Source organism: Marmota marmota, unplaced genomic scaffold (genome assembly GCF_001458135.2).
Source record: "Marmota marmota marmota unplaced genomic scaffold, marMar, whole genome shotgun sequence".
NCBI lineage: Eukaryota > Metazoa > Chordata > Mammalia > Rodentia > Sciuridae > Marmota > Marmota marmota.
The window spans coordinates 2,339,896-2,354,975 of NW_025999927.1; the positions used below are offsets into that span (position 1 = coordinate 2,339,896).

A 15,080-nucleotide genomic window follows, 5' to 3' on the forward strand; every position below is an offset into this window, starting at 1 on the left:
CTCTGGACCTTTGCACATGACATGTGCACTGCAGGCATCTCTGTTGGCAAGAATGAGGAAGAAGGGCTTACCCTTGATGCGCATCTAATTCTTTATCGTATAGACTCAAACAGCAGGTTAGGTCCCCTCTGAAGAAACCACCTCTACAGGAGTTGAGTGTTCCAGAGAAGCCCAGGTGAAGCGCTGTCCTCTGAGTACTTTGGGCCACAGTCTTCATCCCAGGGCTTCCCGTGGGGCCAGGAGGGCAGGCTCCATACTGCTCAAGCGGAGGAGATCCCTGGCCTCAGTTGAGTGCACTTCTCCAGGGTCCTGCTCATGTGGTTATAACCCACTGACCAATGGGCACCAGTCTGCTCATGCCAGTTCCCAGCAGACTATGATGTCATCAGAGTCACTATAGACAGGTAGCAGGAGTCCACTGAATTGCTCCCAGGTCAACGTCCTTTACACATAACCCCTTAGACTCTCGGGGCTGCTCCCCTCTCATTCAAGGGCAGTGGATACCAGCTAGAGCCGACACTTCCTCCCGCACTCACAGCACAATGTGCAGGGCACTGTGTCAAGGATGGCTTCCCCCCTCAACCCTGCAGAGGGAAGGGAAGTAGCCTCGCCTGCAGGGGAGGTTTCTGAAGTACAATATGCGACATGCGGTGCAACTGGTCCCCACCGACCTGCTCTCTGCTTAGTCTCTGGCAAACTAGTTCTGTGCAGGGTGGTGGCAGAGATAAGCTTCTGGAGACCAGTGTGAGCTCTCGTAGCAGTAGAAATGGGGGTGCATGGAGAGCCTGTGGGAGGAGCAGAGATTGCAGGCTAGAGTTGATCGAGGCTGGGCCAGTACATTCTCATGTGGACAAAGTTGGCTCTAGAATTGATACTGCACCACATGCCCGTGTTTACCCATCTGAGCCGTGGCCAGCACACAAACAGCAAAGCACACAGGTCGCGTCTCCGCTTTCCCATGGATACGGAAAATCTGAAATGCTAGTTTTCAGATTTAAAATGACAGCCTCCTAGCCTAGAGGCCCCTCTTGCTCCTGTCCCTCCTTGTTTTCCATAACTCCTGGGGATAGGGTGCCCAGAGAGATGGCCTAGAGGTGAGTCAGCGCAACCCGTTCACCACCCCTCGTGGAGGAGGTTGGAGTCCAGAAGCTCTGTCTCAAGCTGCAGCCCAGGCCTGCGAATGCTCACAGGGACGCCTGTCCACCGGGCAGCAGCTCTCCTGGCGAGGACAGAGGGGCCTGCCTGAGTCTCCAGGCAGCCGCCATGGGGAAGGCAGGCAGCTCTGCAGCACGGGGTCCTACTGCCCCCGTGTGGCCACCAGGCGCACTGCAGCAGGGCCTCCTCCCTGGCAGGACCTGGGAACCTTCCAGCCCCAGCCCTGGCAGAAAGTGTGACCTCTTCCCAGTATGGCTAAGAAACCAGAATAAGGGCAGGGGAAGGATCGAGAGTGAAGGTTCAGAAATGAGGGAGCAGGATGTGGGAGGACAGAAGCTGCCTGTTTCAGGTGGGCCTTCTGCTCTGAGAACCAGGGCACCGAGAACCCCAGGTGTCCTTCAATGTGAAGCAGCACGCAGGCTGTCATCCACACAGCCACACCAGCCCACACTCAAGGTCTGGATGCTGTGACCAGAGGCCAGCGCTTCCAGCCGCACCTGCGTGGACCTGCACTGCACCCCAAACACCACCTCCTCTCTGTTTTGAACACCTTACTCCCTGCGGGGCCCCACCTCCTCATGCCTGTTCAAACCCAGCCACCATCTCTTCTGAATCAATTCCGGGGACGTGTGGCTTCCCGTCTTCAGAGCCGACTGCATAACCCTCCTGACTGCAGGGGCAACTCCAGAGTTTGTCCCAGCAAGTAAGGGTGGTTTTGTTGAGATAAGGGTCAGGGAGAGAACCAGAGAAGCATGAGAACCGGAGAAGCACGAAGGCTAAGACCAGGCCTCAACCCACCCTCAGCAGAAGGTACACAGGGGGCCTAGAGACTGAGGGCAGCCATGAAATCAAACCTGACTTATAAGCTGAATAACACCCACTTTGATGTGTGCTAGATGGATTCAGAAACTGTAAAAGCCAGGAATAATTTAATTTAGATAATACATTGTGAACTATTCTGTTGAGGTGCCATCTTTGGTACAAAACTCCCCAATAGCGATGCTATAAACTGATCTGTTCCAGAGGATTCTCCCATCCCATAGACTGCTATGCCCACTGTAGGAGTTGCGTGTCCTCAAAATGACGGTGAGTCCCGCGTCTCTGCATCAGCTGCGGAGCACAGGCGTTGTGTATGTATCTGCATTCGCCTGCTGACCACGCTAGGAGAACTGGACTCGCACTGAGATACAGATCTCTCAGAGAAGAAAGCTCTGCTCTGTCGCACTGAAGAACTTCTAGGCACAACAAGTCCAACTTTCAGCTGAACAAAGAACAGACACTGTTGGGCACTAACTGCAAAAGTCCACTCCGCAGTGAACTATTCCAGCCCACTCAGAGGAGCCACTTGGCAAGGACACGGAACGCTGGGCTGGGTCAGCCACCAGCAGCTTTTCCAAGCAGCAGTTCTAAATGCTGGGGTTCCAGTCGAGGGTCCCTGTCCCCACTCCTGAGGAAGCAGCACTGCTCAGGGCACCTGAGCTCTGGCAGCTACTGCACAGCCGGAAAGCACTGCTTCCCATGGGCACAGTGGGCCGGGCAGGGAAGTGAGCTTCCTCTCCTGGCTTCCTCCAGACGTCCCCAGGAGACTCAGAGCTACACTGCTAACAATTCCCTATTCATACTTGGGAGTCGGGACCTAAGACTCTCATGGCAACAGGCTTAGCGACAGCGAAGAACAGCGGGTTTCTTGCCAGCACTGGGTCAGGGCTTAATGGCCTAGTTGGAGGCCATCCCAGCCATTAGGGTCACATTACAGGGAAAAGACTGCTTTTCTAGTACCTTCCATGGCCAAATGGCTTAGAGACAGCCCCAACCAGGCAGACTTCCAAGTTCGAGATCAAGGTTTATGTTACTGTGGCAGGAGGTCTCAAAACTGAGTGACATGGGAACTGGGGGCACAACACCAAAATGCCTGCTGCAAAATGCCACTGACACCAGGATGCTGGACCTCAGCAGGCCAGCAGGGAGGACACTGGGGTTGCCCACCTGACAGCCCACACCAAGTGACCAGGAGAGCACCAAGAAAAAGGTTTCCTCCTGGCCAGAAGCCAGGACCTCTTACTGGGTGATGTCCCAGCAACCTTCAGCCACCATCCGGCCACTTCCAGCCAGAGTTGGCAGCAACCGGCTGGAACTGACCAAGTGCCCTTCGTGGTGGGACTGTCTTGAGTACCGCATATCCTCTCCCAGCCTTTAAAGCACCCCAGTGAATTAATTGTGGAGGGTTTCCCTCTATTTAAAGGATAGAAAACAGATGCTTAAATGGCTAAGCAACTGAACCATGTCAAATAAAAACTTAACAGCAGTGCTACAGCTCACTCCATGCCAGGCCGAGGCAAGAGGCGCTGAAACACTGAGCCTCTTCCGTCAAGCTCGTCGAGTCCCGGGGCCGGGTTTCCCTGGCTGCCAACTTGCTCAACAGGACACAGGCCTGGGACGCCTGAGTTCTGTGCAGAGAGGCTCAAGATGACTCGTTCTTTGGTTTCCCACTCACAGAGGAGAGGACCACATTCCACACTCCAGTGTGCCGACCAGGCCACAGGTCACGCTGTGCCTCCCACCACTCCAGGCAAGGAGCTGGAAGCTGAGGGTCCTACTTGAACAGGGTAGTGTCTTTATGCAAAGAAGCCAAGCTGTTTCTGCTGCATCGAGGACAAGAGTGGGGGTCCTCCGGGCACTTCACTCCTGTCCAGCCTCTCCCCGCAGCCCCTCAGCACCAGCTAGAGCCCCGCCTGGGCCATGTCTGTCCATCATGCAGTGATCCTCAGGGCGGCATCTGCTGAATACCTGCCTGGAGGGCCCAGAATGGGCTACAGGGACACGCCAGCCCAGCAGGACCTCGAGGAGGAGCAGTGGGAACCTACCGGGGAGAAGGGTAAGACTTCCAGGAGCAACTTAAGAGACGGTTTTGTTTTCCCAGGAACAATCAGCAAGGAAAGTGAGCCTAAGAGGAGAACCGTGACTGGAGTCTGAAGGCTGAGAAGGCCAGAGCGCGAGACAAGGGGGACTTCAAAGGAGACCCGGAGGACCCTGCAGTGGGAGCACTGGGTGCCTCCATGTGGATCTCGACATGGGCACGGGCTGGCAAGAAGGGCCGAGAGCAAGTTGATGGGCAGGGGTGCTGGGCAGGCTGACAGCAGCACAGGGGCCTGGCCAGCCACACACAAGTGACCTGTGGTCTGAGAGATTTCAAAATACCAGCATTAAACCAAGTAGACGCTCATGGCAAAGGAGGGTTTCCAACTCCTGCAGACAACACCGGAAAACCCAGGCACTCTCATCCCTCCATGCACCCAGGTCCTGAGCCACTAGCCTGGCCCTGCGGGGGTCACTCTTCACTACAGTGTTGGAGACAGTGACCAGGAGGTGGCCCTCACCCTTGGGGACAAGCAGGAATTGAAGACATTAAACTGAACCAGCTAGTTCATTTTTCTCCTGTTTTTCCAGCACTTTTTCTTTCATGAAGTCATTAGAAGACACCCAGGTCACACTCACCACACCACAAAGTTCTGAGGATTTCTGACCCACAGAAATCAGCCGCTGCCTGGCATAGCTTCCCAGGCCTCAGACTTAGGGAGGTGTCCGAGCCCAGGATGTCCACAGTGAGCCTGTTGGACAGCAGCAGCCCACTCCTCGCAGCGCCGAAGGGCTGCTCCTAGGCACAGCATGAACAGAGGGCAGCTCGTGACCGTCCTTCCAGAACCACTGGGCATAGCCCCGTAGCTGCCAGGTGAAGGGCTGGAGCTCATGCTCCTGTGTAAGACAGGAAGCAGCTGCCTCTGCCACACCAGGTGAGCGCTGTGTGACCACGCTACCCTCATGGTCCCGCTGCCGGCCTCGGCACTGACTCCTTCAGAGGCCAGGCTGTGTGGAGGTGGGCATTCCTGAAGACCGCTCCACACAGAAGTGGCTCCGTGTGTCTCTAGGCCTCATGTCTGCCAGCGCCGGGGGGCTCCTCAGAACCCTGAAGACCAGACCCTCAGCACTGCAGGAAGAGCAGGTGGCCTGTGGGGCCGGTGAGCAAGAACTCCTCCACAGCAGCATCCACACTCCAGAAGTGTCAGGTCCGGTGTCCCCAGAGCCTTTCTTGAGTGGAGGGAAGGGACTGGGGTGGTGGGTCCTTCCTGTGTGGTACAGAGCAGGTCCCAGATGTCCCATGCATCTGGACAGAGCTGGGCAGTGAGCGCCGTTCGCCTGGCCCACCGCTACCCACCCTGCACTGTGCAGCCTGACCTCGCCCAAAGCCCTACACTAAGCCCGAGCCTCGGGGCAAAGCAAAGTCTATGTATCTCTGGGAAGGGGGCAGGCTAAGCTGAGATCTCCCCTCTGGAAAGGAGACGTCGAGGCACTGGAGGACTTTGTGAGGAAGGATGGTGGGGCAGTTAGTGGGCAGCTCTCGGTGCCGCACGTTCAAGACATAAGGATACTGGAGACCCACGGCCCACCTCTGATCCCGTCTGCACATGTCCGTGTGTCTCAAGGCTTTGGGTGTGCGGCTATCTTCTAACCCACATTGCTGGGTTAGAAGACTTCAGCTGAAGTCTTCACACAGGATCAGGTGGAAGGTCGTTTCTCTGGGGTGGGGCTGGCAGGTCTTCACACCTCACTTTGGGGTGGAATGGTAGGCTTCCGTGTACCCTAGGATAGCTGAGGGACATGCAGACCCTTGGGGCGAGGGGAGGACAGCAGGCCAGCTCCACAGCTGTATTCTATGCGCTGACTTTTGGGTCTGAGCAAGCAGCCATGGTAGAGCATCCCGACAGGAGGTGCTGGGGGCCGGAGCTGAGGGGTGGACAGCGACCCTCCCTCTCCTCTGGGGTTCCATTTGCGAGGAGACTTAGCATGCTTTCTGGAGAAGAGGAGGAAGGAGTGGAAGGCCAGTGGGAGTGGGGACAGTGTTCTTTCCGGGGGCGACTCTGGGGGGCTCGGGTGGCTTGGAGCAGAGTGCAGGGGCTGGGGTGGGGATGAGCTCCGAAGTCGAAGAGCACCCTGCAGCTGGCACACTGCGGGGACAGGGCAGTCGCTGCGCCAGGATCCCGCTGGCTCTCCAGGAATCCCCACACACGCCCAGGAAGAGTGTGGGGCCCCAGGAGCTGGAAGTGAGGTCTGTGACGTTCCCTTCTCCTCTCCAGGTGTGACACCTGAGACACTGAAGTCACCAGGGGCCCCATAGATCCTGAAATGCACACAGTTGTAAAGACATGCGCATGGTTCACCTGCGTGCCCAGGGCCAGCGACTGAGGTCTGCCCACCCAGATTGTCCCAGGGGAATCATGGAGCCTGGGCGAACCCCATGTCCAGTCCTGCTGACCAGCTTGACAGCAGCCCAGCACACATGGACACGCACATGACCTGGACGTGCCAGTGAACTCAGTGCAGCCCCATGTAACTAGGAAAGCTGTTTGCACACTGCAGGGTGTTTCAGGAAAGCCGGCCACCGAGCAGCGCTTCCTCAGGATCAAGAGCCACCTACCCTTCCACAGCACTCCCCGACGGGGCCACCAGCTTCCTGAGGGAGCCCTTCTGTTGCCACGGGGTTCCTCCCTGTTTAAACCTCCACGTTGCATTCAGTTTTTGGTGTAATGAAAATGGTTCTGTTCTGCGCTGGTTATTCTGTGAGGTCAGGTCCTCTCTGGTACGAGAGCTACGCCTCAATGTCCCCAACATCCATGCCTCCTTCTAACCCGCTCCACACTCCCCCGGCGGTGTCACAGCCCAGACCTGCCAACAAGGGCTCACTCACCGGGCTTGGGAGACGCAGGCGGAGTCCAATGGTGGGTGCTGGAGGGAGCCTTCCTTCTGATTCCCTGACTTCAAATAACAGGATCTGACCTCCCCTGCAAAGTCAGGAAACGTCAGCCAGGTGTGTTGCAGGAGGGTTTGCATGCAACTTACTGCCTTCACGTTGGACCCTGGGGACCACTGTGCACACTGCAGGGCCATAGAGTGTGCATCATGAGAAGGTGCATGACGTCCAAAAGAAAAACGTTCTTTGCCAGACCTCCTCAGTAGTACACTTCACTACTTAGCTCTTTACTGTTTTTAATCAATTTATTCAAATCATCTCTTAATTCACTGTTCATGTATTCCCTTCATGTGCCAGCCTGATCTTGCCCAGGCTATAATGGCTGTTTTCTCTCTCTTTCTCTCTCTCTCTCTCTCTGTCCCTGACACATACACACACACACACACACACACACACACACACACACGCGGGTACTGTGCACAAAAACAGGCTTATTAAGCATGCAGTTTTGATTGGCAGACCACATGAGACCAGCCCTTCCTCTGAATATGCAGATGAGCAAGTGCCTCAGCAGCTGCCTAGGTGTCAGCCTGTTAATGAGGAAAGCAAGGGACGGGATTCATCTGCAGAGTTAAATTAGCTCTTCCAGAGGGCTCAGGGTACCGAGGTGTGAAAATCAGCCTTGATGCAAATCCTCTCCCTAGAGCACCGCCCTAGTCCTCCTCCTAGGAGGCCCAGGAGGCACGACTAGCCCATGTGCTGTGAGCGTCTGGGATGCGGACCCCGGCTCCACACTGCAGAAGTCAAGGTCAGCCTAGCCCTTGAAGACTCTGGCAGGTGCTGCTACTGTTCTCCACAACACGAGTCTGTATTTCTGCAACTTCAGAAGTGCCATGGGTGATAAGCTATGGCACTACGTAAGGCAGCCATTCAACTCATCCTCCAAGCTAGGGCCCTTCTAAGAGCAAAACAACAAGCCTCGCTCGTCCATGAGGACCTTGGCCAACGTGCATCTCAGGAAAACCAGCACCCATGTGTCTTATCTTTGGAACCTTGAACTTGCCACTTATGTTTCTCTACATATACCACTAAGTCCTCTTTATAAGAAGGTGCTGAAAAAAAAATATACCAAGGGCAGATTCTCAACATATATCCAATAAATACATACGTGATCCTGGGCAAGGCCCTGAGGAGTTTACAACCAAACATGTCATTCATTAAATGAGTACAAGTATATAAATAGTTACAGGCTGTGATACTGGCAAATAAGGCAAAGAATAAGGTATTGGGGGAGCCAGAAACTGCTGCTCCTGGTTAAGGCTGGGGAGTTCAGGAAAGGTTTTCTTGATGCTTACCTTAGAATTAAAATGTGATAGATAAAGGCACATTGCAAGCAGTGCAAAGACCCTGAGGCACAAAGAACACATGGTTCCCAAGAACACTGTTTGGTAATCATAGGTTGGTCCACCTGTCCCACCATCCATGCAAATCCCTGAGAAAGCTGCCACCCCCACCCTTCCTGCTCCCCCTGAGACTCACCATGTCCATCAATGAAGACATGCATGGCATCCACAGACATCTCCTCTTGCACAGATGTTTCAGGCCCACTGATGACTTGCAGAACAGAACTGTCTTGTTGGGAAGTCACCCTGTAGATTATCTGCCTATGCCTATTGCCCTGGAAACTTAACAGGCAGAAAAGTCAAAACCATGAGGAATCCCTCCTCATCCTCAGGGAACCACTAACAGAAGCAGCCAAGAAATGGGCCCTCCTGCCCTGCACCATGCGCCAGGGAAGCACTTACAGGGCCGCGGTCCTGGCAGGCTGAGCGGGCACGGGGCTGGCGCTGGCATGGTCCTGTTGCTGAGAGTCTGGCTGTCCTGGTTTGGAATCCTGTCCACAGGGCTTCTCCCTCTCCAGGTCTTCCTCCTTCCTCCCCTGGGCGCTATGATCTGGAAAACACTGCTGGGTGTCATTATCCTGTGAAATAGGACATTAAGGGGGTGGCCCTGGGAATAGGCTGAGAAAACAGGAACTGGAGTAGAAAGAAATCTAAGCAGCTCCTCTGAATTCCAGATGCTTTAAATAAATCTCTATTCTGCTCAGTAAGAAAGCGCCTGAATACACATGAAAACAGAAGTATACCTCAGAGACACCATTCACACCGGGATTCAGGACGCCCTTGGCTAACTCGGCAGCACGCCCATCCACGTGGAGACCCTCATTCACAGCACAGCCCGAGAACTCTGTGGGCACAGCTAGGTGAACACAGTCCCTAAACACACCTGACCCTCTGCAGCAAGTCCCTCTCACCATTGTCCAGTCTCCAGATTGAAGGGCTCGAGCTGAAGCTGAGCTGGCCCCTGATTCAGTGGGCACAGCTGACTTTGCATCCTGTGCTCAGCACTGGGCACAGTGAGACCCCACTCCTGGCCACAGTCCGCGTGAAGGTAAGTGAGATCTCTGAAGTTGACAGGCACAGGTTGGGCTCTGCACTTTACAAATCCTCTTTAAGCAATGGACCAAAACAAGGGCCTTAGCTTGTGCTATTATGCAAAATGCCACTCAGGGCCAGCCCTTGCCCTATGTTAACACACCTAATGGTCACTTTCAAGGTCAAAAGGACCAATGTCTTTTTATGACCAAAGATACCAGCTGTGGGCTCTGAAGCCTCTAGACCTGGGCCTGAGAGATCAGGACCGAGGCGTCTGAAGACCCCGCCCGTCAAGGTGAACTGTCCTCAGCCCACAGTGGTTGTACAGAGACCCATCCATGGGCATTAAGATGCTGCTACACACATGACCAAGTCCCCAACCCTCAGCCGTCCAGCACCCTGAGGAAGCTGCTGGTTCTGTGAAGTCAAGCCTCCCAGCCCTATGTGATGTGGCTCCTGTCAGGATGGAGGCTCCTGACCATCAGGCAGGGCCTGCGAGAGGAAGGGCCAGCACAGAAACAGTGGTGGCCAGCGATGGGCCACAGAAAAGCCCCAGAGGCCCTGTGGAGATGGCGCTCCCTCCACCTGCTGGAGCCCCTCCATCCACCTCTGTCCTACCTGGGTCTCCCATAGGTCCTTGTGAGATCAGCATATGGACTTTTTTCCTTTACCCTTAAAAACATTTATAGGAATATTTCTGTTTATAAAAAATGCTACACATTCACTTTGTATAAAAACCAGAGAAAAATAAAAGTTTAAATCACTCCTGATCTTGCCATCCTGGTAATTACACCAGGGCCCATTTCACCCATACCCCACTGTCTTTTTCTCCTAGAATACACATATTTTTTACTGAAATGAAGTAGTAATAAAGATGCTTTTATACCTATTGTAATTACCTTAATGCATTACAATATTTAATATTCCAGATATTCTTCTACATCATCCAAAAACAGCAGTTATGTAATATTACATTGATACAGTGTGATATATTTAACCAGATCATTATGGCAAATCAGGTTGTTTTGATTTTCTAAATTAGAGACAATTCTTCCATTAACATCTTTACATACCTTGATGATTACTTTCTTAGAAATTTCTAGAAGTAAAGAGACTGAATTTACAAAGGGACAATGACCAGACAATATACACAGACACAGGGCTCTGACCCACCATCTGTGGCCCCCAGCCTAGGAATTGAGCATACTCTCTCTAGGCACCAGCCCAGGAAGCCATCAGGACATCCAAAGGTCAGGCTTGTGGGAAGGCAGACACTACTGCTTGCAGAGTATCCTGGAAGCCCAGCATGGGGTGGTGGTCAGCTCCAGGTGGCCAGGACCTGATCAGCAACTGCAGTGTCCCTAAGGTCTCCCTTTGCAACCTAAGAGCAACCAGAGAGTATGGAACACAGGGTCCCAACCAGTCACATAGACTGTGCCACCTCTGCTCAGCTGCCTCCAGATTCCTGGGACCAAGGATCCCCATCAGGCCTCATTTCACAAAGGGTCACCCCTACTTTTATGCACTGACTACGCTCGTTCAGGAAATATTTGGTTGAATGGGAGGAAGTTGCCCAGAGCTGCCAGTAGGTAGTGGGCAGAGGCCCGAGGACACAAAAGGCCGGAGGCAAAAGAAAAGTGCTGCAGCCACAGCAAAGGAAACGAGTCACCTGGGCAAGCACAGCTCGTAGACAGCAGCCTGCCACACAGGCACCAGCCAGACTCGGGGTCTGCAGGATGATATGCTCCAAGCAGCACAGAACTGAGGAGGCTTAACGCTAAAAGGCTCCATAAAAATTTGAGCATATTGTGTTATTGATAAGGAAACTGAGGCCCTTTCTGAGCAGGGAGGCTGCCTGGGACCCTGCCTGGATCCCGCTCTCCCTAGACGGATCAGACTGACTTGGGACAGTGGGCCTGAGCCACACCTGCAGATGAGGACAGCCAATGACCACAGACAGGACGGACCCCACACAGGGCTCCATAGACAGGATGGATCCCTCCCAGGCCTTCCCTGAGGTACTGACCCTGGGCACGCACACAGCCTGCTGGGAAACAGGCCAGGCATGAATGAAGAGCTGCAGGAGCTCTGGTGGCACCAGGATGGCAAGTTGGCTTCACTGGGGACTCTGCACTTGGAGGTGAAATCCAGCAAGAAACGTGGACTTGAGGAAGGGAAGCTGGCCTCAAGGTCCACTTTTCCATGATCTCTTCCATAATGGGAAAGACACCTATTCTAGTTCTTATCACCGCAGTAAAATATCACTGCTTATTCCCCTGGAAATAAATATTCTTGCCTTCTAGAAAAGCCCCAAATTCACCGTAATGGCTTATGTCTCCTGGTCAAGTAACCCCAGCAGGTAGGGCATCTCTAACCTGAAAATCCCAAATCCAAAATGTTCCAAGATCCAAAACTTCTTGAGCTACCTAACAGCACAGGAGAAAAAATCCACACCTGGCCTCATGTGACAGACCACAACCAATGGGCATCAGGCTCTGGGCCTGAGGCCTATGTGGACCTGCACCGTGTCTCAAAAGAAACACGATGTCGTGTTTAGACTCGGGTCTTTGCCCTGAGATGTCTCACATATATGAGTAAATATTCCAAAATCTGAAAAAATCCCAAACTGCCAACAGTCTGGTCCCAAGCATTTGGGACCAGGCCCTCCCAGCCCGGGCCCAGGAACGTGCTCACTACAGCGTAGGGTTTGCCCACGCAACCACTACTGATGGAAAAGCCAAGGACCCACTGCTGCCCTACGGCTGCCCCACAGCTGTCCCACTACATGCCAGGCCAGGTCACAGGGTGGACGGCACGGCGGGACACTGCCTCCCGTGCTGCCACCCGCAGAGGGCGGGGCGGGTCGCACCTGCAGGAAGCTGGCCATCTCCACTCTGCTCTGCCGGGCCCTTCGGCTGTCCAGGGGCTGCCACCTTGGCAGTACTGATGGACTCTATGAGGGAGACGAACTCCAGGAAGCTGGACTCGTTGGGCATCTGCCCTTCTTTGGCCTCCAGGTCGGATTTGGAGGTCGGCATGGTTTTCTCCTTGTCGCCAGCCACGTCTGCGGAGCGTCTGCTCAGGAAGACATCCGTCCCACTGTCCACACTGAACACACGGGCATGTCTCTTACAAGAGGACGGGTCCAGCCTGGCCTGGCCATTGCTGCCCCCCTCCGACGGGGAGGCTGCATCAGGTGGGAGTGTGGGGGCCGTTTCCCAGGTGGGCTTCTGGGCAGGACTATAGTCCCTGGTGGCACTGGCCCCCTCCCCGGATCCATAGTCAGAACACTGATGTGAAGATGATTCCACCTGCCATCCCTCGGGGCTCCCTTCAGTCCTGTGGCCCTGGGGACCTGGGATGCCTCCTCCCCGGTCCTCAGAGAGTTCCAGGGTGATGGTGGGAACTCTGACCTGCTCGGTGCTCAGCGGGCTGTCCGCTCCTGGGGCAGCTGGCTCTGCGTCAGACCTGAGACCGGTCCTGTGAGTGCCCGTTGCCTGTAGGTGCAGGGAGCTCTCCAAGTCTGTCATGGAGTTCGGGGTGCTGCTCATCGTGATGACAATTCTAATAGGTTCGTGCAGACTCAGGGGGTCCCCAGGCTGAGAAGTGTCGATGAGTGTGACAGCGACCTCACTGTCAGAGCGGGGCAGGTCCACCTGACAGGAAGTGTCCCCCGGCTCCTCTGCAGGCTTGGCTGTGACCGTGTGGCACTGAGGACAGCTGCTGCTCAGGCTGCGCTGGGGGGATGTGCTCTGCAGGGGCTCCCTTGTGCAGCCCGGTGGACGGTGCGTGGGTTCTGGAATTAGGACTGAGTTCTCGCTGCCCCAGGGCTGGAAGGAGACGTCTGTTTCTAGAAGGTCGTACTGGGACAGGGACAGGGGCGGCAGCTTCCTCAGGGCTCCGCTGTCCACCAGGCCACCCTCGGATCTGTGGCGGGCCGGGTGCTGTGCCTGGCCTCCTCGTGCCTGGCCTCCTCCTGCCTGGCCTCGCCCGGGGAAGAGGGCTTCTGCAGTGACTGGCTTCACTGGTGGTGCTGACCTGGGGGTGGGCTCGGGCCGGTGCCCTTCAGAAACAGGGGAGCTGTCCATCTTGACGCCTGGTGCAGGGCATGACGCTGGTGCCCTGGGCTGGGCTTCCAAGAGGAGGACACCTGGAACAAACAACACAGGGTGTGGGAGTGGGTGACATCCCAGGGCGAGAGCACCCAGGGACAGGACAAGACCAAGGACAGCATAACAATGATGTGACAGGAACTTATTTCTAGCAACGTCACTTCCAACAGGTGACCGCTCCTAAAATGTCTGCCATGGTTCTCATACCTCAATGAGCGTGACAGCGACCTCATGTCAGAGCAGGGCAGGTCCACCTGACAGGAGTGGCCTCTGGCTGGACTGGGCCCTGGCCAGCGGAGCCGTGCGCCTCACCCAACATATCTGGCTGGGCACCTTGAGCGAGTTGCGTAGTCCACCTAAGACATGAGGAATTCCCGCACTGCCCGCATCTCAGACTAGATGGCCCTGTGCTGCAGGAACCCGTCCTGTGCAACCTTCCTGGCTTCCACCCACTTGCTCTCAGTGGCACTCTACCCCCAGGTGGGCCAGCGATGACCCTGACATCATCACATGTCCCTGGGAAGCGAAACCTCCCATTAGAACCGCTGCCTAGACCTCCTGGTCTGTAGACATAAACGCCCACGTCACTGAGACAGAGGCCTCAGAAGGACACTGACAGAAACTGCACGATCCTGTCAACAGATGCAGAAAAAGCACTTGACCAAATCCAACACCTTTCACAATAACAGCACAACCTAGGATCCTCAGGGCACATCCTAGACCTGACAACGGCCTTTAGGAAACACTCAAAGCCAACATCATACTGAAAAGAGAGACTGAAGCTTTGTTCCATGAAGTAGGAACAAGACCATGAGGTCATGCTCACCACCTCTGATCAACATGGTCCTAGGAACTCTAGCCAGAGCCAGGCCAGAAAGAGAAGAGGAAAAGTGTCTCCACAGATACCATCATCTTATAGACAGAAGTCCTAAGAAGTCCACCAAAAAAAACTATCAGAACTAATAAAGAAATTCAGGAAGTGTGTGCATATAAAAATCAATGTATAGGGCTGGGCACAGTGGTGCACAACTGTAATCCCAGCAACTTAGGAGGCTGAGACAGGAGGACCACAAGTGACCCCAAATTCAAGGCCAGCCTCAGCAACTTAGCAGGACCATGCATAAAGATAAAATATAAAAAGGGCTGCGGATGTAGCTCAGGGGTTGAGCATTTACCTAGCATGTGTGAGGACCTGGTTCCATCCCTTTGTACCAAAAAAAAAACAATCTATGTAAAAAAATCAATTATATTTCCACACTAGCAATGAACAATCTGAAATAAAACTAAGAACACAATTCTAGTCATAGCATCTAGAATAATAAAGTGCTCGGGAATAGGTCAGACAGAATAAATGCAATGCTCATGCACTAAAGACTAAAGAGCATCATTAAAAGAAAGATCCAAATACATGGGAGAGACTGTGTGATTGCAGAAGGGAAGGAACATGCTAAGGTGGGAATACGCTCTGCATTTCTGCAACTACAGATTCAACACAGTCCTTTAAAAAATCCCAGTCTGTCTTTATGCAGAAATTAATAGATCACATGGAAATGTGAAGAATCCAGAAAAGCTAAAATAGTCTGGAAAAAAAAAAAGAGAGAAGCCTCCATTTCTCAATTTCATAGCCCATTA

At 54.0% G+C, this 15,080-nt stretch overlaps 1 protein-coding gene across 7 annotated transcripts in view; it reads right to left on the minus strand.

The window, feature by feature from the left end:
* Positions 1-15,080, minus strand: part of Pcnx2 (pecanex 2) — a 171,424-nt gene that overhangs the window by 140,441 nt on the left and 15,903 nt on the right. For 6 of the 7 annotated variants that reach the window (XM_048800374.1, XM_048800377.1, XM_048800376.1 and 3 more), the window contains 4 exons: positions 12,206-13,486; positions 8,707-8,854; positions 8,441-8,586; positions 6,899-6,992 (listed from right to left, as the gene is read on the minus strand). In XM_048800374.1, the coding sequence (XP_048656331.1) occupies positions 6,899-6,992; positions 8,441-8,586; positions 8,707-8,854; positions 12,206-13,486 (1,669 nt within the window). Of the gene's footprint in view, positions 1-6,898; positions 6,993-8,440; positions 8,587-8,706; positions 8,855-12,205; positions 13,487-13,655; positions 14,410-15,080 lie in introns of those variants that run through there. The other variant, XM_048800379.1, reaches the window with a different exon arrangement.